Consider the following 22,366-nt stretch of genomic DNA (forward strand, 5'->3'; position numbering starts at 1 on the left):
GTGACAGGATGTCTTCTTATGCCCAGGATCATGTGAAGCCCGGAGGAAGCAGATACCTGCCATGTCTCTGAGCACTGGGCCAGAAATGTACCTCATTTTCACACCCGTCAAGTTTAGGGTGCCATGACAGGGATGAGGAGGACCACAGCACTAGGGTTACTTAAGACTTAACACTTAGTCTGAAAGAAGCCCTTAGACTAGGCTTAAAATGTAGAGAGAACACCATAAGTGTCTCTCTTTTTTTCTCTTTTTCACATACCCACACTCACCCCCCCCCCACCCCCAACACACACATTCTTTTACCTATTGTTGTTCTTGCCTTTGAGAGTAAATGCAGGGGTGTTTGTCCTATAGGCTAAGGAGTTCCCCATCTGTTTGTTTCTAACAACTGTATGAGTTTTGATAGTCACATTACTATTAATACCAGCTTGCCTGGGCACAAGGACACAGGACAGGACCCCTGAGTGGGGATGTGCAAGGGGTTTTGTTAGGGTAAGATTCCATTCCTCAAAAAGTAGAGAAGAAAATATTAAGAGAGAAGGGGTATAGAGTATACAGTTGTGTAGTTAATAATGAAATGCAGAAGGAGAATCTCTATCCTGTTGTCTTAATTTGTAAGACCTTTAGAAATTTCTTTAGGCGCATATGATCCAACCTGCTTGGAAGGTCTCCCACCCCTAAAGAACATGCTGTCAGCAGTGAACGCTATCTCAAAGACTTTGTCATTTGTACTAATTTGAATATCCTTACATAAACTCTCTCTCTTCCTCTCTCCCTGCCTTTTTTTTTTTTTTTTTTTTTTAAAGCAATCCGTTCGCTTGATATCACTGTGCCAAAGATTATCCAGGTCGTTCTTGTCCAGGAGTAACATGAGTGTTGCCAGAAGCGACGATACTCTGGTAAGCACACCTGTTTGCCTTGCTGAAGTTCTTTCTTACAATTGTGTATTTCCAATGTTTAGGTTGTTTGATTTGTTCAACAACCCAGAAAACCTAAAGTCACGGAAGTGTCAGGCCTGTTCTTCCTCTGCTCAAGGTAGGGAGTTAGGTGGCTGATTTGATGTACCGTATTGGTTCTTTCGTTCTTTTTTCTCTTTGTTTGGATTGGCACCATGCCCAGTCTCACCCACTACCTCTGACACTACCATGGCCTGCCCCACTCTTCCCACACTCACAGTTTGGTGAGAGAGTGACTGGCCAGCAGAAGAGGAAAGAGTTTATTCTAATTTTATGAAGAAATGAGAGTCCTCTATTGCCACTGACCTTGGAAAATACTTGGTCATAATACCATAAAAGAGGCGAATACTCCTCCTACCAACACACACCCCCCAAAATCACGGCAAATACTGTGGAGCTTGCTGGGGGGAGTTTGTGGTAGACCAGAAGGCTAAACCTACTTGCTCTGTTGACATTGTATTGAGTGCCTAAAACCCTTGAGAACAATTCCATACTTTTTCCCGTAATGAACACTGAAACCTAATCACAGATTAACTCTTCAGATATGACTGGACACATCCGAATTCAATAAGACTGTCCCCTGACAGTCAGACAACAGGGCTTTGGGAGCCCTGGTGGTAAAGGGGATGTCAGAGAAGGGAGAAAGGTTGGTTCTGTGGGAACCAACCTGCTCCCATGACTGCATAGTCAGTGTTTCATGAATGATTCCAGGGACTCCATGGGCAGGATCACACATCAGCAGACATGAGCTCTATCCCCGCCCCGAAGCTAGTTGCTTCACTGAGCCTCCAGGTGTAGCCTTGTAGAGTCAAAGGAGAAATGTTAAGGAGAAAACAGGAATGGGAAAGAAGCAAGGTTGGAGAAGGAGGACATGGAAAAGAAAGTCTAGGTTCGGGAATTGTTTGAGGGTAACAGTGGAACCAGGGACAAGACAAAATCTGTTAACCTAAGGAAGATGAGAACAATTAAATGTTATAAATTAAAATCATCTTGAATAAGCACTTAGAGGAAAATATATGTGTCACAGTGTGAAGTTTAGGGAGGGAGAGGGCCCCAGGGTGCGTGGGGGTTCTAGGTGGGATGACCCCTCCTGGAACTCATGTTGCCTCATCATTCTGATGTCCTACTGATCATGAGGACCTGTCAGGACCATCTGCTTATCCCCGCCCCCCATTCACCTCGTTTCTCTTGACTGTCCCTTTCATGCAAATGTCCCTTAGTCATCGATTGGAATTGTAATGGAAAAGCAAAACCTATGACATTCTTAACATGGAGTCTGTCCAAATATTATTAAAACCCTCATGAGGTTTGGATTCAGACCCATAGAGAAGAGAAAGCAGAAATCAGAGAAATGCTTTCTCCATTCCACCCCACAAGCAGAGACTCAGCCTCTGTGATAACGCTTTTCCAGATTTGAAATATTAGGAGCCATACCTCTGTGAGTCCAGAGATATTGTTTGGGATTTTTCTAGCTTATTCTTTAGTTTTAATGTACCATATTTGGTAAATATCTTACTATAAGAAAACTTTGACAAATTGGCAAGGATTTAACTAGTTTGACATTCTCTATTTTCTCTTTGTAATTAGCAATGCATCTGTTTTCCTTTTTCTGGCCTTTATTTTTACATTACTCCTCCTTTAGGATCTTTAAAATATACATATATGTATATATAGTGACTAGCTTTCAGAGAATTTTGCCATGTTATTCTATACTTAGAGGAGGAAGAAATTCCAGTGATCAAAAAATAACAATTCTATAATTGGACAAATTACAAATTAAGACTGTAAAATTCAGAGGTATCATTTCTTTGGTTCTATGGTTTTTAGACTCTGAGTTATGCCTGATATTTTCTACAGTGGTTTCTGGGACTATATATTTTGAAAGGTGTCCAAGATAAACACAAAAGATAACTTGTTATCAGTTGTTCTAAATCTGAATCTTGAAAGGTGTTTGCCATCTGGGTTATAATGCAAGTGACGTTAAGGCACAGGTAAAAGAAGGTGGCGTTAGTTTCCTACATGGAAGGAGCAAAAAGTAACCTCCTGGTTCCTTTCATGACTGTGTGGATTTGTAGATTAAGTGGCCTACTTTCCTCTAGATGCTTCTCTTGACAAATGAGCATTGATTTCTCTTATGTTGATAAGAGGATCATGGCCAGCAAGCTAACTCTTTTTCCCTCTTCACTGTCCCTCTCAAGGATGAGGAAGACTCCTTTGTGATGAAAGCCATCATCCACGCCATCAATGATGACAACGTCCCAGGCCTACAGCACCTCCTGGGCTCATTGTCCAACTATGACGTTAACCAACCCAACAAGGTCTGCTACTGTTCTGCCAGGGGTAGTGGGCGGGGGGTGGGGGGTGGTCACTGTGACTGTACACCTCCAAGTTCACGGTGAAAAAGATCCCTTCTGCTTCTCCATCCCCCCCTTGCTGTTACAAACTCCATACTGTGGAGAAATCACTTCTGCGTAGAGAGTGAATTGAGTTAGAAATGAGGTCAAATGCACCGAGGGCCTTTCTCCACGCAAAGCCTTTCCCCACGACCCTGTGAATGTGCTCATCCTGGACATGAAACTGTCACCTTTGAGTGTGAATCCAGCAGAGGAAGGCTGGGTGTTCCCCCGGCTGTCCCCATTCCTGTTACACAGCAGTGGTTGTGCATCTATTGAGACCTAAGAAGCTGTGTGGTGTTGGACAACGGTGACAGTTGCTTTTCCTTGCCTACCAAACCTCAAAAAATGTTTTTCTTGTCTCTTCCAGCACGGGACACCTCCATTACTGATTGCTGCTGGCTGTGGGAATATTCAAATACTACAGTTGCTCATTAAAAGAGGCTCAAGAATTGATGTCCAGGACAAGGTCATAATTCTGTTTTATTGCCACTGAATTACCTCCTAAGTATTTCCAAATGTCTTCCTATCACAGAGTTAACAGAGGAAAACCACATGTGCCCCTTACTTCATTTCTCAGTCTCCTACAAAGGAAGATGACCTGTCCCATAGCCTGGTCCAGTCTGACCCGTGTTACAAACAAAAAGGCAAATACGTCCCTTTCTCTTGGCTCGGTTGCTCAGCATCAGCCTTTCCTTGCGCACTACCCCAGATCTATTCCTTACTCATCACATGTACTCAACAGTGTTATGAGATGTCACATCCGGGAAAATTTTCATCGTCCGATTAATCTCATCAGAGATGTATTTGCCTGCATGTGTATTAGGGCAACAAAGTCAGGATGGTCCATGTGCGTTGAGGTGCGGGGTCACGCTGGGGGGAGAACAGACACAGTTGGTCAACAGTTAATAGTCATTACAATGCATCTGCCATCAGTGGCCATAGATTTTACAGAACTGTGCACGGACTAGAGCCAATCCTGACTACGGAGGAAATTTGAACCGGAGATTGAAATGAAGGTTTTAAGAAAACAAAAACATGATTTTGAAGTAATTCTAGATTTACCAAAGAAAGGTGAAAAGATAGGACAGAGGGCTCCTGGAGCCCCTTTGCCCCACTTCCCAGAATGTTAACATCTTACATCACCTTGGTCTTTTTATCAATACTAAAGAATAAAACGAGAGTTCGTTCCTCTTGGAAGTTGCTCCTTTGAAGTTTGCCGTCACACAGGAAGGGAAATGGAGTGAGTCTGAGGGACGTGTGCATTTGGATCTGGAAATGTGACTCCACATTGGTTTTTATGCAGGGGGGATCCAATGCCATCTACTGGGCCTCTCGGCATGGCCACGTGGACACCCTGAAATTTCTCAATGAGAACAAATGCCCTTTGGATATTAAAGACAAGGTAAGGCTCCTTCTCTTCTTAGGGATAGTGGGAAGTAATCTGAGGCGACGTTTGAGTGTGGACATGCCACCTGCATCTGGATCCAAAGCAAAAGGGCTCGTGATCAAAATCTTCCTGCAGGGAAGTTCAGAAGTGTCTTTCTGCTACTGGCTGAGTCTAATATTAAAATCTGCATTTAGCTGACATCTGCCAGCTAGTTGGCATAATATGCAAGCAGTGAATTATCTGCCCCATAACCTGGACACTCAAGGTTCTACTAGAAAGACAACCAGAAGCAGATCCGAGTCCTGATCCTTGTATCGAATTGCCATGTGTACATCTCTTTACCCTTCTCCTCCCCTCTGAAGTAGCTGCCAGTGCTGACCTTACAGTCCCTGGCACTAGAAGAATTCATGAGACAATGCATATAAAATAAGGCTTTGGGGAGCAAAGGTATTATAACAAAAGCTGTTGATTTAGCAAGTTACCTTATTTTCATGTATCTGTGTTTCATTCAGTTCACACAAGAACCCTGTGAGTTCATTGGCAGGGCTCGAACATGTACCAAGGATTCTTACCTCCTCATTCATTATGCGTTCTACTGTGCAACTCCTGTCTGCTCCTAGTGCTTGTAGACTGACTTTTCATGTTTAATCGGAGCTGCCATATACAGTTGTATGGACTGTGCACTGCTCTGTAAGGGATGATATTCACGTCAAAGACACACACACACACACACACACGTATGATGGCAGTTTTCGGTCAGGTAGCAGCAAGCATCTTGTTTTGTATCAATCAGTTTATAGTCACAGTTTTTGGACAGGTATAAGTAAAATATCATAAGGAAATCATAGGGAAATTGCACCTATTGCAAATTCGGAGAATGCCACTGTGGGCTAATAGTGATGTTTTTTTTTTAATCTCTGAGAATGTAAGAAATAACATTCTCAATGTAGACAATGAAATCAGAAACTTGCTCATAAATAAAACTGTGTTAAAACAGGAGTTTTGTGTTTTAAAAAGAAAATCACATGGCTACAAGCATCCGTACATAAAGAAGATTGAGAACCGCCATGACAGAGAAGGAAAACATTCTCACATAGGAGGTTTTATGACAAGCAGGAGGGACTACACATGTGGGTTTCACACTAGCTGTGTGGTGGACCCTCCACCCCAGGACCAAAGGGGCATGTGGCCTGAGGGTGGTGGGGGCCCCTTCAGGGGAGGACTGGAGCCAGGCATGCATGGGAGTGGGCCTCCAGTCCTGTGCATTTAGTTTCTAGAGTCTGCTCCCGGAGAGTGCTCTGAATTTGGCTGTTTCTTTTACAGTCTGGAGAGACAGCCCTTCATGTGGCAGCTCGCTATGGCCATGCCGATGTGGTTCAGTTACTGTGCAACTTTGGCTCTAACCCCAATTTCCAGGACAAGGTGGGTCACGGTAGCCGGCCTTACTTCCTTTCGCCTGCTGGGTGGCTGTACCCGTAGCCGTTTGATATGGTCGGGTCCTTTGGGGTTTTATCCAAGGTAGGTTTTCTGCTTAGATTTCTGAGGGCAGGGACTCAAACAGGAGCACTAACATTCATTCATTCATTCATTCATTCATTCATTCACTCTTCTGGACAACCCTGTGAGTAAGTTGCTATTATTTTCACTCCTTCTTTTACAGAAGAGAACATCCAGGCAGAGAGAGGTTCAGTAACATACCGAAGCTCACACAGCCTATAAATGGTAGAGCTGGGGCTCAAACCCAAACAGTCTGGTTCCAGAGTCATCCTGTAAACACTTCACTGTACTAACCTCTCGTAGACAGACATCTGTGTCTAATGATGTTCGTTGTGAATATACAGGCCTTACAATCCTATAGATCTCGTGGCCAGCCATCACCCTGACTTGTTAAAGCACAATTATCTCAGCACGTCTTTGCCAGAGCAATAACAAATTATGTGAGTGATCTCTGTGTTATACACATGACAGAAATCCTGAGGTGTTAAGCTTGTTACAAGAATTCCCGCTCAGATAAGTGCTCTCCTCCTGTGAGGAGTCTCAGATGAACTGAACGAAGGCACTTTGACAAGAAAGATGTTATAAATCCATCCACCCCGGGGTTCTCCTGTGTAGAAGAGCTGAACCAGTGGTTCCAGGGGGCTCCTAAAAGTCAGTTGTTAGTAAACTTAAGGGAAAACTGAATTTATCCAACACCCAAGTGTTGAGGAAAGAAAATTAGTGAAGGAGAGACATCAGACCTGCGTCCATTATTTCAGATTTTGCTCTTTTTTTTTTTTTTGCCACGAGCTCTTTTTTCTCTACTGCCTTGACTCGGCTGCCGATGTTGGCTGGAACTCACTGCGTCTGTACGGTGTTCTCTTGTGTTCTCCTCCTTTACCCGTGTGTCTCTTTGGCCAGGAAGAAGAAACTCCCTTGCACTGTGCTGCCTGGCACGGCTATTATTCTGTGGCCAAAGCCCTTTGTGAAGCCGGCTGCAATGTGAACATTAAGAATCGAGAAGGAGAGACGCCCCTCCTGACGGCCTCTGCCAGGGGCTATCACGACATCGTGGAGTGTCTGTCTGAACACGGAGCCGACCTCAATGCCTCCGACAAGGTGGTTTGTGGGTAGATGTATCACACGCACTGGCAGGTGATCCGGGGGGCTGATGGGACCACAAGACTCCTCCATTAATTACCTACAATAACAAACTGGAATGGAGCAAATTACAATGGTCCTTTCTCTTCTCTGTTTGATAATTATTAATCTATTAATATGAGATTCTGTTTGACAATTAATATTCATTTGTGGCATGTTAACACTCTATGGTCAGATGGCTCAGCTGTCTATTTTATGTTCCGCCTTTTTAGCTTTGAAGCAGGTATAGGAATGATCACTGGGCCTAAGACAATCTTCAGTTAGGACCAAAATTGGCAACTCTCTATTACTTTGTAGCAAAACAGAGAAATAGATGGTTTATTTACTTTTATCGCCCGCTGTTTCGTAAAAAGATAAAAACCACTCTTAGTTGGCTGATAATTGCAACTCTAGACCAGGTGCTCCTTTATTAATCAAGCAAATTCAGCATAAACTGTTTTTGTTTGTGAGCTTGTACTTAAATGAGGCTGTGGTGTTCTTCGTATCGTCAAATTTGGGATATTGTAGGTAAGTTAGGAACTGCCATTTGTGGAGTGTTTTCTTGGTGCAGAGAAGTGGTTCTCAGTTGGGAACAAGCTTGCCCCAGGGGGGCATTTGGTGGTGGCTGGAGCCTGGTTTTGGTTGTCACAGCCAGGAGTGAGGGTTACTACTGGCATCTAGTGGACGAAGATCCGTGTGCTTTTGTTACACATCTTACAACTCCCAGCACAGGCCCCAGATGTCAATTAGTATACTGAGGTAGAGAACCCTTAGAACAGATAAGTTACAGACATGTCCCCAAACTCTCTACGCAGCTCACGAAACTCAACCTGTCTGTTCGCCAGGGGTTCCGTAACAAGTGGAGGGAATTCCCAGGCTGGTCTTTTGTGGGATGCATCGATTCAGCATGTTTTATTTGCCTCTGATATGTATGACAGCCCTTGAGCACATCACTTCCCATGGCTTTCTCAGTTTCTCCCTGGGTAAGAGAAAACAGGCTTTTTTTTTTTTTTTTTTGAGAGAGAGAGAGCAATTGCCAGCTGTGGGGAGGGGTAGAAGGAGAGGGAGAATCTTAAGCAGGCTCCATACTCAGCGTGGAGCCTGACTTGGGGCTTGATCTCATGACTCTGAGGTAATGACCCTACGCCAAAATCAAGAGACACTTAACTGACTGAGCCCCCAGGCGCCCCAAATGATAAGGCTTTCTGCTTAGGAAGTAAGTGAAGACTGCTGAGCAAATGTTTTTAAAAGTGGTTTTCAAGGCACTTCGGTGTTTCAGTTGGTTAAGCATCTGACTCTTGATTTTGGCTCAGGTCATGATCTCATGGTCCTGAGATTGAGCCCCGTGTCGGGCTCCACCCTGGGTGTGGAGCTTGCTGAAGATTTTCTCTCTCATTCTCTCTCTGCCTCTCCCCTGCTCATGCTCTCTCTGTCCCTCTTTCTCTCAAACAGGATTTTAAAAAAATAAAAGGGGTTTTTAAGCGCTTGATAAAACAGGCCATTGGAGAGCCAACAATTACGTAAGTTCTATACATTTAGAGACAAGAAGTGTTGGGTCTTTCTGTCTGACTGTTAGGGCCACGCCCGAATTAGTCAGGCTGATGGTTAGCTTAGTCTGTGGTTGTTCAGAGTGGGGCACACAAAACCTCTCCCCCACTCGCCAGGAGTAAAGAATGTGTTGTAATCCTTCTTCGGGATCTGCAGTAACAATGCCATTGGCCAAGTAAACTTGGCCCAGTGGTGGCTGGAAAGGCAGGTGGCCAGGCCCACATGCATAAGGGAAAGTGCTCACGGCCCCTGGTGTTTGTTACAGGACGGACACATCGCTCTTCATCTTGCTGTGAGACGGTGCCAGATGGAGGTCATCCAGGCTCTCATCAGCCAGGGGTGTTCTGTTGATTTCCAAGATAGGCACGGCAACACCCCCCTCCACGTGGCCTGCAAAGATGGCAACGTGCCCATTGTGGTGGCCCTCTGTGAAGCCAGCTGCAATTTGGATATCTCCAACAAGGTAACCCTGGAGGGGATCCCTTCGGGGGCCAGCAGGGCGTGTCCCTCCACCTGCTTCTGGGTTTTCTCCAAGTTTCTCTTCGCGTCTCTTCATTGTTCAAAGCCAGTGTTACTCATAGGGACCTGTTCTGTTCTGGCTTGTAGAGCTGTCTACATTAAATCATACTTTACATTGGACTTTTGAGTAACTTCGTGAAATAACAGAAAATCATTACATTATTAAGTACTTCCTACCTAGCCAGGTTGTTACTGATGAACATCAAGAGAGGGAGAGAGAGAAAGGGGGTGTGTGTGTGTGTGTGTGTGTGTGTGTGTGTGTGTGTGTGTGTCTGTGTGTGACCTCTTGTAGAAGAATCCCAGAACATCAGTCAAATTAGAACATCTTTTTGCAGTACTAAATCTCCAGGAAAACACCTCATTGAGATTCCTAGGACCAGATTTCTCTTCTTGGCTTTCTCCCTTGAGAGTTTTTATGGTCAAACATTCAGAACACCTTTTTTGTGTTAAATAAATTTAGTAAGACCAAGGGAATGCTACTATTTGGTGAATACTAAAGAAATGAAAATAGTCACACGATGAAATGAAAAAACCCCATATGTTGACTTCTAGAAGTTAGCTAACACCTTTCCTTTTCCCTGAATACTATAGAGACTTTCATTACCAAATAGGACAGAACAGTTGTATATTCATGTGGTTTAAGGCATGTAATTGTACAAAAGGCAAGCACTACTCTTTCACGATTGTGTTGAAGACAAAGTCCAAGTGGAATTAAAATTTTGATTGTGGGAAGTGTTTGTTTATAAATGGCAGACACGATGCCAGCAGAATTTTCTCATGATTTGTTTGAGGTAAGAGAATTAACAGCTAAAATAGCTGGAAAATTACACGTCTACAAAAAATTATTCCTCTTGCCTATTATGTGATTAATTCTCATGAATCTTGAAATCAGCAGTCTTCACATTCTGGAAATTTGAAAACACAGGATCATAGGTCTTAGGCATTAGCTGCTGTGCTGGTTGCTTTCTTTGTTTATCCCATTCTAATCCTGCCAAGTCTGTTGGGTAAAGTGGCTTAAGGGGAAAGCCAAATGTAATATTAAGCAGCATCAAGATCTTGGCTTTCCTTCTAGGAGTCTTTTTTTTTTTTTTTTTTTTTTTTAAATTTTTTTTAACGTTTATTTATTTTTGAGACAGAGAGAGACACAGCATGAACGGGGGAGGGGCAGAGAGAGAGGGAGACACAGAATCAGAAGCAAGCTCCAGCCTCTGAGCCATCAGCCCAGAGCCCGACGCGGGGCTCGAACTCGCGGACCGCGAGATCGTGACCTGAGCTGAAGTCGGACGCTTAACCGACTGAGCCACCCAGGCGCCCCCCTTCTAGGAGTCTTTAAACGAATAAAAAATGGCTTCAGGGAACATCATGGTACTTACTTGAATACCTTTGGACTTGGCCATAGTCCACACAGCTGGCCTACTGTGTGCACAGAATCTGGGATGAACTGTCTCCTGGGAAGGTGGGGGAGCAGAGCGGGTGACTCATGGTACTGGGCACTAAGTGAAAGAAGGGAATGGGTGTTCACCCCGCGCCTAAGTGCAAGCCATGCACTTGCTAAGTCTGCTTTTTAAAATACCCAGCAAGATAACCCTAGACTTTCATGTTTAAAAACAATTGACTTATTTAATGGGAAGGCCTCTACGTTGTTGAGGCTGCAGATGGTAGTTCATACATACCCACACACACTTGCTTTTACCATATTGGGCCACACAGCGGCACAAAGAGGGCATTCTGTAGGTGATTTTGTCACTGAGTTGAGCTCAGCTGGAGCTCCACAGTGTCACCCTCCTAGAATCAGCAGCCTCGTGTAGATAGTTACTTGGGACCCTCTTGGTGCAGCAGCGAGCTGACTGGCAGCTCCACGTGGAGCCAGAGACGAGGTCCCCAGGCCGCCATCAGTGTTCAGGGACTCGGCACACCGTCACTCCGTGGGCCTCACACCTTCTTCAGTGGGTTGGTGACATCTTCGTTTTTTTCTTCCTCTTCCCAGCGAAGACAGAAAGCATGTTGTACTCATGCACACACCCGTGCACACACAGGCACACACACAGAGATGCACACACAGACACCCGTGCATGCATGCACGCAGACCAGCACACAGACACGTGCACCCACAAAGATACACAGACACACGCACATAAACAGATGCGCACACACGCAAACACACAGATGCGTGTACGTGCACACAGGCACACGGACATGCACATAGACACGCACAGACTCACATCTACAAATGGGCACACATACACACACACGCGCACATGTGGACATGTACACGGACACACACACACACATGTACATATCCAGGCATATGCGTGACAATTCCGTGCCCAGTAAGTGTGTGTTAGTGCCTTTCTCTGACAGTACTGTGCCAGAGCAGGATGAGGGGCTTGTGGATAGCATAGTGAATGGTTCGTGCCCCCAGGTGTTTTTTGGTGTAGCCGGGCTCATGTTGCAGTCACTGCTGTGAAAGAGGCACCAGGTGCTATGGAGATGCGGACATCTGCACATGAAAGAAACAGAGAGAGCTTTTGGATGAAGGAGAGAGGAAAGTGTGTTTCAGACCAGGGGAAGTGTTTGTGTATGTTTGGGGGCTGTCTGGCTGCACCTGTAGCTGACGTGGAGTGTAGGCATTTAGGGAGGCTGGCAATGGGGCAGAGAGAGAAAATGCAGGTGGAAGGGGACATTGGGGTGCAAGACCTTGACCGTAAGGCTCGGGAGTTTGGATTTGGTTCTGCCAGAAGTCGGGGCCTTCAACATGTAAACTTCCTAGTCTTTTTTCTTTGTTGTCCTTTTTCCCTTCCATGAACGATACCTCCCATTGCCAGGCTCCTCTTCCTTACACAGAAATCCAAACACCTTGCTACATCTTCACAACTTCTTTTCCTTCTCACTGTATCTCTAGGGTATTTGATCTCTGCTCCCTAGATCACTCGAGACGATAGTAAACTAACACAGGCCGGTGCGCACATTGCAGCATTGTTTGTAAGGGGCAGGAATGGAACCACCGTAAGTGTCCATCTTCCGTGGGCTGGCTGAGTGAATTGTGGCACATCCACATGCCAAGTGTTACTCAGGTAGCCGAAAGCACAAATTAGAGATAGTCACAGGCCCCGCAAGGTGTGTGCCATGTATTACTAGGGGAACGTAGCAAGTGGCAGGCTAGAAAGTGGAATATGTCTTGGCTTTTCACATTTTTTTCTTTCCTTTTGTGGATTCATAGCTAAAAGCTTGGAAGGCCGGGCACCAAAGGATCGAGCTGGAAGTGCTCTGAGGAGGGGACCCTGGGGAAGGGGACAGAAGGAAAGGAGCGCCTCTCTTCTCCACCACGGATCCTATGTGTCCTGCCACGTCCTTTGCACTTTCTCTGTCAGCATGTGTTCACTTCATAACAAAAACTTACATTTGCAAATAAACAGCATAAGACAGACACCTGAACTTCCTCTGCTTCCAGTATCCACCAAGGATACGTTTTTTTGTGGTTCCCCCAGGGCAGAAGAAATACCTAACAGTTCTGTTTATTAAGCAGTTCAGTCCGAACAACCTAGTAAGAATTTATGTCCTAACGACTCAGTAGCTGTTGGGGAAAAAACGATGCCCACAAATGGAAAGAAAATGAATATTTTCATTTCATTCTTCCATAACCACACTTGCATGCTGATGGGATGTGTGTGCTGATTGGGCACCTCACAGCTCCTCAGACCTTGAACCCAGCCAGGCTGGACACTGCATTACTTCCTATTCTACACCCGTGTTCTCAGGGTACTTGTTTCTTGTCACAGTAACCACCAACCCCCCGCTGTGCAGATATGATGGCATTGAAAGGAAGGCAGTGTGATCTAATGCTGAGACCCTAAGCTGCCTGGAGCGAGTAGTTCACTTTATGTCTGAACCTGCTGGTTCCATCAACAATGTAAAATATTCCTCAGTACCCCATGGATTCACTGCAGCGCCCTGAAGTGCCTTGGCACACAGTTTGGGAACCACAGACATAAACAGTGGAGAGCATGGTGGGCATGGCTTTGCAATGTCACCTCATTAGAACGACTTCACTGGCTATCGTTCCATCCCTTTGTCCCTTGCAGTGTCTAATTTGAACTGTGGTGCAAATCTTTCTGGAACCTTGGGCCCCTTAATAAGAACCCTGACTCATGCCTCCTTTCTACCAGCACGGGAGGAGACTTGATTTAGTTATCTTGTGATAAGCCTCCTACTCTTTCATCCTTTGCAGTTTTCTTTCAAAGTGACTCTTTTAACTGGAAAATACTTCAACACATTCCTCTTGGCTTGCCTCCCCCCAGGAGAGGGAGGGTTTCTGGAGAAGGGAGTCCACACGTCCTGTTTCTTCTGGGGGGTCCCAGATCCCGCACACAGTACCGGCCCGTGGGATAGACTCCCGTCAGTGCCACCCTCAGAAGCCATTGTGAGAAGGACTCTCCTTGGGCTTTTCTTTTTGTGTGTCTTCCAGTATGGACGAACGCCTCTGCACCTCGCAGCCAACAACGGGATTCTGGACGTGGTCCGCTACCTCTGTCTGGCGGGCGCCAACGTGGAGGCGCTGACCTCGGTGAGTCACTTTCTGGCAGGAGAAAGCCACGGAAAGCCGTAGAGAACGTTTTGGGCCTCAAGGGCATCGGGGAAAGGTATCGCTTGGCAACTGCATCTCAAGCAGACAAGCTGCTCTTAAGCTTTGCTCCTGCAGTGCCGTTCCGTAGACAGTTGCCCACACAGAACCAGGGTGATAGCTGGTTATGCTCATTGGTGCCAGGGCCCTTGGTGCTCTGGGGCCCGCACTGCCAGGAATGCCTGCTGTTTCCCGTGCTACACAGCAGCGCCTTAGGGTGTTTTGTTAGATATGTGTGTTTTCCTTTTCTAAATGCTCCCCCTCCCCTACAACGGCTCTGGAGGTGCCCTGGGCTTTGGGGGAGGAAGGAGGAAGAAGTCTCAGGCCTCAGGGTGGGGAACTGCTTACAAGAGCTGTTCTCTCTTGTTTAAAAAGTCTGCCTTTCTTATTTTGTTCCCGGTGCCTCCCCACCCCTCATTCCGTGCCTGGCACCACCCTCCAGGAGGAGCCCTTTGATTTACAGTTCATGAAATACCAAAGAGGGAAAATACATGGACTGATGCGATAAGATGGTCATTTTACTGCTACGGTGAAATTTTATCATTTGACTTGTTTCTGGCCTAATGGTAGGTTGAGTCTGCTAAACCTCACTAATGCTTTGCTGATGTAAAGTGTGCATCTGAGGAAATCCATTGGGATTTTAAAATATGGCAGCCAACTTTGGGAAAATCAAGGCCTCATTTCTTGGAGAGTCATGTAGGGGTTGGCAAACTACAGGCCGCAGGCCAAATCCAGCCCGCTGCCTGGTTTCTGTAAATAAAGTTTTACTGGGACCCAGCCATGCTCATAGTTTACAGCCCACCAGCTGTTTCTATAAATCAAACTTTATTGAGACCCACCCAGGCTCATTATTTACATATTCGTGGCCACTTTCACGTTATAAGGGCACAGTTGAGCAGTTACGACAAAGACCCTATGGCCTACAGAGCCCGAAGTTATCTATTCTCTGGCCCCTTATAGAAAATTATTGACCTCTGGTCGGAGACATTGCCTCCCTGACTGTACTGATGATCCTTTGATGTCATTCTGTCCCCACAAGTAGTGGGCCCATTCTCTGTAGTGTCAAGCCCTGTGCTGGGCTTTTCTGCAGGCCCAGTGAAGGCCAGTGCTCTAGATGGGATTGTCCCTTTCTCAGGGTACCTCCTTGCCCATCACAAAACCCTGCATGGCCATGCATGGGCTTCTAGGCCTCGTGTGCCATTATCAAACCCTGCCCAGCCATGTCTTGGCACTCAGTTCAGTTACTCCACAATAGAGTATTTATGTGCATTTTTATGAGGAGAAGTTTTTTTGTTTGTTTGTTTGTTGTCACAAATGTTGTCTCATAAAAAACAAACTGTCAGGGATAGCTCTGAAGATACCAGCTGCTGATTCTGCCACATCTCACAGGTTGGGGACGCAAACATGTGCAGCCCTAGGCCTCTGCTGGGTCCCCAGTGCTGCCCCATGACCTCTGTGAGCCCTTGCCCACAGCAGCTATTTCCTTGCCTCCCGCGAGTGGCCTCCCCCTCCAGTGAGCCCTCAAGTGTATCTCCCCACTCATTCTCTGCTCACCACTGGGCCTCCCTGCTACCTGGGAGTCCACTCACGCACCTTACTCCTTTCTTCATTCCCCAAATACTAGGCATGTACTGTGCACCAAGCACTGCTAAGACCCAGGAACACAGTGGGGCACAGGCAGGTGATTTCTCCTCCCTCAGAAAACTTCCAGTCTCCTGACAGAGAGTCAGACAGACCCACGAGCCACAGCAGTAAATGTACAGTTAATGGGGTCTCCAGAGGGTTACACACCAGGGCCCTGAGGGAGTTTCCACGGGTCAGGAGTGCTCCTCAGGGAGAGTGTAGGGAGCACCCTGTGAGAAGCCACAAGGCCTTACAGGAGCCTGAAGGACGGTGGGCTGTAGTACAGCATGGCGGGCCGGGATGCACAGGGCCAGATTGCGCCCTGCCTCCCAGGCCGTGCAGTAGAGACTGAGGGTCTCCCTCTCCCAGTTGTCTTAGGTGTCCAGCAGGAGAGGGGATCATCATGGAGACACCGTGCTCCCTGCTGACGACATCTCTAGCAGAGCCCTAACACGCGTAGTCGTGCCGTCCTTAATGTGCCAGAAGCCATATCCAAAAAAGAAAAGCAACGGAAGAAATTAATTTCAGGAATATATTTTGTTGAGCACAAAACATGCAAAATGTTATCATTTCGATCTGCAATCTGTATTTTAAAACTACTGAGATCTTTCACATTCTTCTGGGCCTCATTTCAAGCATTGAGTAGTCAGGGCTGGGGAGCAGCCGCCTCCTTATTGGCAGAAAACAGTGCCGGGAGGTGGGGGGGCTTTCCTCTGCTTCTGTCCCCGCTGCCTGAGCCCCAGAGTTCCGGTCCTTAACCTCAGCTCTCGACCCTGCAGCGCCCCCTAGTGGTCGCCTTACCTCTTTTTCCGGGGCTCTGCCCGCCCCCCCCCCCCCCCCCCCCCACGCAGTCCCTGCTGGACTCCAGCCTCTAGGTCCAGTCCCCAGTCACCTCCTGGTCTCTCTCTCCTTCAAAACTTTTTTATTGTAAGATATAACACAGATTTTTTTTTTTTTTTTTTTTTTTTTTTTTTTTTTTTTTTTTTTTGCAAAGCACATGAACAAAAGTAAAACTTACTGAATTGTTATTGTAAGATCAGCACCTTTATAAGCACTCAGGTCAAGAAACAGAACCTTAAGGTCACCACCCCGGGGCCTGTCTCAGTCGCTGCATCACCCTCCGCACAGCATAACCCTGCCCTGACTTTTGGGGCAACCGTGTCCCTGCCTGTCTTCGCACCAGCAGCGTTTCCTGCCTCTGCTCGCCTCTTCCAGCCGCGCGTCCATCTCAGTGGCCTCCCCCATTCTCACCACCCAGGCCTGCAGCTGCTCCTGGGCTCAGGCCCACCTCCCCGGCTCTAGCCTCGCTTGTCCCGGAGCGCCCCCTAAGACTCCTTCTGGGGGGCACCACCGTCACAGTGTCCCGGCCCCCGCGTTCGTCCTCTCCCTCTGGCTCTGCCCCTCTCTGTCAGTATCTGACCTCTGCAGGGGGCGTCAGCATGTGGCACGTCGCCCAGTCCGTGGAAGGGGAAGCTCTGCTTGCCTCTCCTCCCCTGCATCCTCCTGGGGACCACATCCTGGGTTCCTCTTGGTCTCCTAGCACTGTGTTCTCTGGCCTCTGTCTGGTTAAGGACCTCTGTGCTTCCCCCAGGACCAGCTCATCCTCAGATCTGGGTCTGGATTGCCACATCTATGGTTCTGGAAAGAGCCAGTGAACTCCGACCTCCACTGCCCAGCCTCACCCTTCACCCCTGTCCCCCCTTAGCTGGACCTGGTAGAACAGGGCTCTATGCAGGTCGTGGGAATCCCCTCACTCTCTCCCACCTCATCGAATTGGCACATGCTCTTTTTTCCCTCTGGAATCTCATGCGTTTCCACCCCCTCCTTCCCCTGCATGTGGTGCCTGTGCACACACACCCCTGCTATAAGGTAACATGATGTGCTCCTTCTTTCAGAGTAAGAGACTATTTTAGTGTTTATTTTATTATTTTTGAGAGAGAGAGACAGACAGAACATGAGCAGAGGAGGGGCAGAGAGGGAGAGGGAGACACAGAATATGAAACAGGCTTGAGGCTCTGAACTGTCAGTACAGAACTTGATGAAGTCTTGAACTTGGGAACGACCAGATCATGACCTGAGCTGAAGTCGGACACTTAACCAACTGAGCCACCCAAGCGCCCCCAGAGTAAGAGACTTTTAATGCCTCGTGGCAGGCACCCAGGCACATAGTAGCAGATGACATTAGTGGCAGGAGGATTCTGGGACACTAACTCCTTCTCATCTTTCGATATTAAACTGGAGCCCCAGACAGCCTCCTCTTTCCCAGCCCCCTCTGGCAGGTATGATTTGCTCTCCTTTCTTGCTCTGTTGGAATTGGCTGCTGGTCCCCCATGAAGCTGTGAACCCTTGGCCATGATCATGTGCTATTTGTTCTGGTCTCCTAACTGATCTCCTTGCTTCTACCCTCACGTGTCCAGTCTGTTTCTCAGGCAGCAGCTTGTGTGACTCTATTCAAATATAAATCAGAACATGTCCCTTTTCTGTTCAGACCCCCCATCAATTTAGAAGTCCTTATGTTGGGGGTTCCCTTAAATCTCAGCCCCTCGCATTGCCTCCCTGACACCCGTCTCTTGCTCCATCTCTTCCTTTTGACCCCCCTGCACCGCATGAGCCATATGAGCTTCTTTGAAGTTCTTCAAACATGATAGCCATGCTGCTGCCTCAGGGCCTTTGCACTTGCTCCTCTTCACAGGACTTTCTTCAGGTATCCAAATGGCTTGCCCTCTCATCTCCTTCAGGTTTCAACTCAAAACATCACCTTCTTAATGAGGCCCTCCCAGACCACTGTTTGTAACCAAGAAGACACTAAGGGTTAGAATTGCTTGTGGGAGCCAGCAGGGGCCCACGGTAGAGCAAGGCCAAGAATGCAAACTTCCAGCTCCTACCCCATTCCCTCCGAGAAAGGCTGAATTCTCAGCTCTTTAATTAATAATTATTGTTGCTTCCTTTTCCACGACTGACAGTCTGTTCTTTCTATTTGGTTTTCTCTAATCTGCTCAAGTGGTGAGGGTGTCTGTTTCTGCATACGGATGAAGAATTTTCCAGGAGGCCGAGTGACTGAGCACGTAGCTGGTGAGGGACACATTCAGGACTTCAACCTGGTCTATCTGACTCCAAAGTTCTTTCTACTACACTGACAGGCTTTTCTTTTGGGAGCCTGAATAGTGTCTCTTAGGGCAAAGCATTTTGCAAACTGTAAAGTGCTGTATAAATGTAGGACATGTGGTTGATGGGGGTTTTCCTGTTGTTTGAAAGGCTCCATGATGGACACTAACTTTTGCCAGTGAAGGTCCTCTGCCTGTGTCATGTGCAGACCTGGGGTCTCTGAGAGAAGTGCTGTGGCCAGAAGGCACACAACTTCAGTCAAGGCTCAGTTTTTCCCAGTGGGGACAGTGGTTCCCAAACTTTGCTGCACGATGGAATCACTTGGGAACACTTACAACCACAGTGTCCAGGTGGCAACCAGACCTAGAGAAGCAGAGTGTCCAGAGGGAGTGGACATGTGCAGGCACTGGGAGGCATTAAGGACCCCAGCGATTCCAGTGTGCGGTCAGATTTGGGAACCACTAACCTGAAGCCTTTTCTTATGTCAGTAAGGATCTGGGCAGTTGGGCATGAATTCCTGGTTGGGCTGTGGTGTCCGACAAGATCCCTAATTGACCCCAAAGCAAACGAGGAGCCCTCAACTGCCCATTGGAGACACCTGGGGACTTTAAGGGAGAGAGAGAGATGGGTGGGAGACTGCCTCCCCGGAGCACCCACGTGAGCTTCCAGCTTCGGCCCAAGGCAGTGGTTCTCAACCGGGGCCATCTCGCACCACCCAGGGAATGCTTGGCAGTGTCTGAATGTTACTGGACCCCCAAGACCAGGTTTTTGAGTCTCAACCCTAAACTTGAGAGAAAGTAGGCAGGCAGAACTTATTAGAGATAGCCTGTGTACGAGGGAGCCAACAAGCAGGAGGAATGTTGCTCCCAGAAGGGACAGCATGCAAGGCTTATAAAGGCACGTTTCCAAAGGGTGACAGCAAGCAGTGGGGAAGCATCCTTCAGTCCCACAGTCATTATCTTGTGGTTGTTACTTTTTAGTGGATACAAGACAATCACAGGATGCCTTTCCCCATGTTCAACGTTCCTTTAGAACTTCTGGAAAACAGAAATACTTGTGCAAGGAGCCTTTAAATTGCTACTTTAATTTTGCCCAGACCACCGTTACTCCCTAATGGCTCTCATCTCTCCCTTGTTCTCCCTTCCAGAAGGAGATTTTTGTCTCTAAGCCTATGGAAACATTTAACCCTTGCCTTAGGCCAGTGGCTTTATAGGAGTTAAGTCCCTTTTGCTTTCCCTATATTGTCTCATGAAGACACTTTGGGTTGTCACGTGTTTGGAAAGGCGATGCTGCTGGCATCTGATGCCGAAGCCAGAGATGCGCTAAACATTCCGCATGCGCAGGACAGCCCCGCCCACACAGTAGAGATTGATCTGGTCCCAGACGTCAACAGTGCTGAGGCTGAGAAACGCTGGTCTCATGAAACCCCGCGCATGGCTCAGATTATGACTCGAGTTGAGAAATTCAAAGATGTGCTGTGAATCAGATTCGGGCGTCCGTGAGCTTCCGTGGGAATGGAACTTTAGCGGTTACTGATAAACATTGACAGAGGGGCCGAGATGCTTCTAACTCTTCTTGTTGAAAAGATACTGCATGTAATTGCATGGAAATTGCAATTTTCTACTTTCGAATTTGTAATGTCTTTAAAACTGCAGCAGAACAGTCCCAAAGCCTCCATTTCCTCCTTGGGGGCATGCGAACAGCCTCCGTGCCTGCCTCTCCCAGGCGACTCCGAGGGTCAGTGCAGGCACAGCCCTGAGAGCTGGACCAGGCGCATGATATCGGGAGGTGCTCCGTACGTGTTAGCCGGTGTCGTGCGTATTCATGGCACAGAAATGGAAGTGAATTTGCTCGCTACGAAACTGCAGCCCTATGAAAATTCTCTAATTGAAAGGTGCTGCAGACTCTGATGTCCTTCTTTTATGTTCCCTGAAACTCTTTAGGTCAAAATGGTCCATAAAACTAAGCCTTTTCTTTGAAATGCACAGTTATTACCAGTAACTAGCATCCTATGAGTGCTGAGGTTTGTTCTTAGAAGGAATTTAAGTCATTAGCTAGCACTAACTAGAATTTGGCATCTGTGAAAGTCTTCATTGTCTGCTTTATTGGAGAGGGGTTCAGGATTTGGGGTAATCTGCTCGCCAACGAGGTGCCAAGTGTGATGAAAGCTTGTGGGTCTGAAACATCGCACCGATGGACTTCAAGGCACCAGTGCACAATTTTTTCCTAATTCTCCTCTTCTTTTCCTGGGAAGCCCAGTGAAATAAGGATTCTACAGAAGAGAAAGAATCTAGGACACACTGTTTATCCACCTTCTTTGTTTCTGACGCCTGTTATGCCTGTTTCTGCCTCCGAAGGCAGAGCTAATGTATGGAACAAACAGCTCTTGTGAGAAGGAAAGAAACTAATCCTTTTTCTCCAACAGGATGGGAAGACAGCAGAAGAGCTGGCTAAATCAGAACAGCACGAGCATGTAGCAGGTCTGCTTGCAAGGCTCCGGAAGGTGAGAAATGCTGTTTATCGGTCTGAAATTCTCTGTTTTATATGAAAAGGTCTGCCTTTTTCTTTGTAAAGAATGAGATGAACAAAATGAGGCTTTGGGCACACGGGTTATTTGAAAGGTGTCTGTCCCTGTCCTGTGGCTTGCATACAGTTAGCGTCAGTGCATCAGCTACCTATCAGTTTCCTCTTCTGTGTTTGGACATGGAAATCATGTGACGTCCTTACAGTTGCTATGCCTGGTTTCCCTCCTCCCGCCCTCTCTGTAATAACCGTCCCCACAAAGTAGACAGGAAATGAGAAGGCTGACTGCTTCTTTCCTTCTTAATGTGTTGAGCCCCCAGATATCACATGATACGCTCTGATCCAGGAAACACTGTTGCTCTAAGGTTTAAGGACACAGGACAAAATGAAGTAAATGGCAGGTGTGTCTTTCCAGCCCAGATCATAACAATGTGTATCAGGAGTCCTCAGAATTAGTCACACCCTTTAAGGTAGGAACTCTGTGTCTGAGACTCTATCCTAAAGAAATGAAAGAAATGCAGGAAAAAGTGTTTTATGCATGCAGGTTTCATTGCAGTTATATATAGTTATATATATAACTATATATATAACTATATATATATATATATAGTTATATAGTTATATATAATACAATAATAAAAATCGGAAACAGATGACCAACAATGATGTCTAGTAAATTGTTATACAGCTACAGGGTAGAACTGTTTTTGACCACTAAAATATTTCTGAAGAGGTTTTAGTAACAAAAGTTCAGTGCTTAGGATGTTGCAGGGTTTCAAAGCAGAAGATAAATTATACATATGCACATTATAATCTCTCCTGTATACATAGAAATACATAGAAAATATTAACAGTGGTATTTTGGTAACTAACATTTCCTTCTGTAAACATTACTATATTTTTTCCAAATTCCTTATAATATAGGTGACCTTAAATAATACAGATTTGAACCGTACAAAGTCCACCTCTATGCACGTTTTTTAAATAAAGACAGTACAGTGCTGTGAATCTATTTTCTCTTCCTTATGATTTTCTTACATTTCCTTTTCTTTCACTTACTTTATTGTAAGAA

The 22,366-nt window shown here is 46.5% G+C and overlaps 1 protein-coding gene across 9 annotated transcripts in view; it reads left to right on the forward strand.

The window, feature by feature from the left end:
- DAPK1 (death associated protein kinase 1) overlaps positions 1-22,366 on the forward strand; it is a 188,592-nt gene that overhangs the window by 133,451 nt on the left and 32,775 nt on the right. For all 9 annotated transcript variants that reach the window (XM_078436895.2, XM_078436896.2, XM_078436889.2 and 6 more), the window contains exons 11-19: positions 807-899; positions 3,155-3,274; positions 3,720-3,818; positions 4,656-4,754; positions 6,063-6,161; positions 7,137-7,334; positions 9,169-9,366; positions 13,888-13,986; positions 21,197-21,274. In XM_078436895.2, the coding sequence (XP_078293021.1) occupies positions 807-899; positions 3,155-3,274; positions 3,720-3,818; positions 4,656-4,754; positions 6,063-6,161; positions 7,137-7,334; positions 9,169-9,366; positions 13,888-13,986; positions 21,197-21,274 (1,083 nt within the window). The remainder of the gene's footprint in view (positions 1-806; positions 900-3,154; positions 3,275-3,719; positions 3,819-4,655; positions 4,755-6,062; positions 6,162-7,136; positions 7,335-9,168; positions 9,367-13,887; positions 13,987-21,196; positions 21,275-22,366) is intronic.

Source organism: Panthera onca, chromosome D4 (assembly GCF_046562875.1).
Source record: "Panthera onca isolate mPanOnc1 chromosome D4, mPanOnc1 haplotype 2, whole genome shotgun sequence".
Lineage (NCBI taxonomy): Eukaryota > Metazoa > Chordata > Mammalia > Carnivora > Felidae > Panthera > Panthera onca.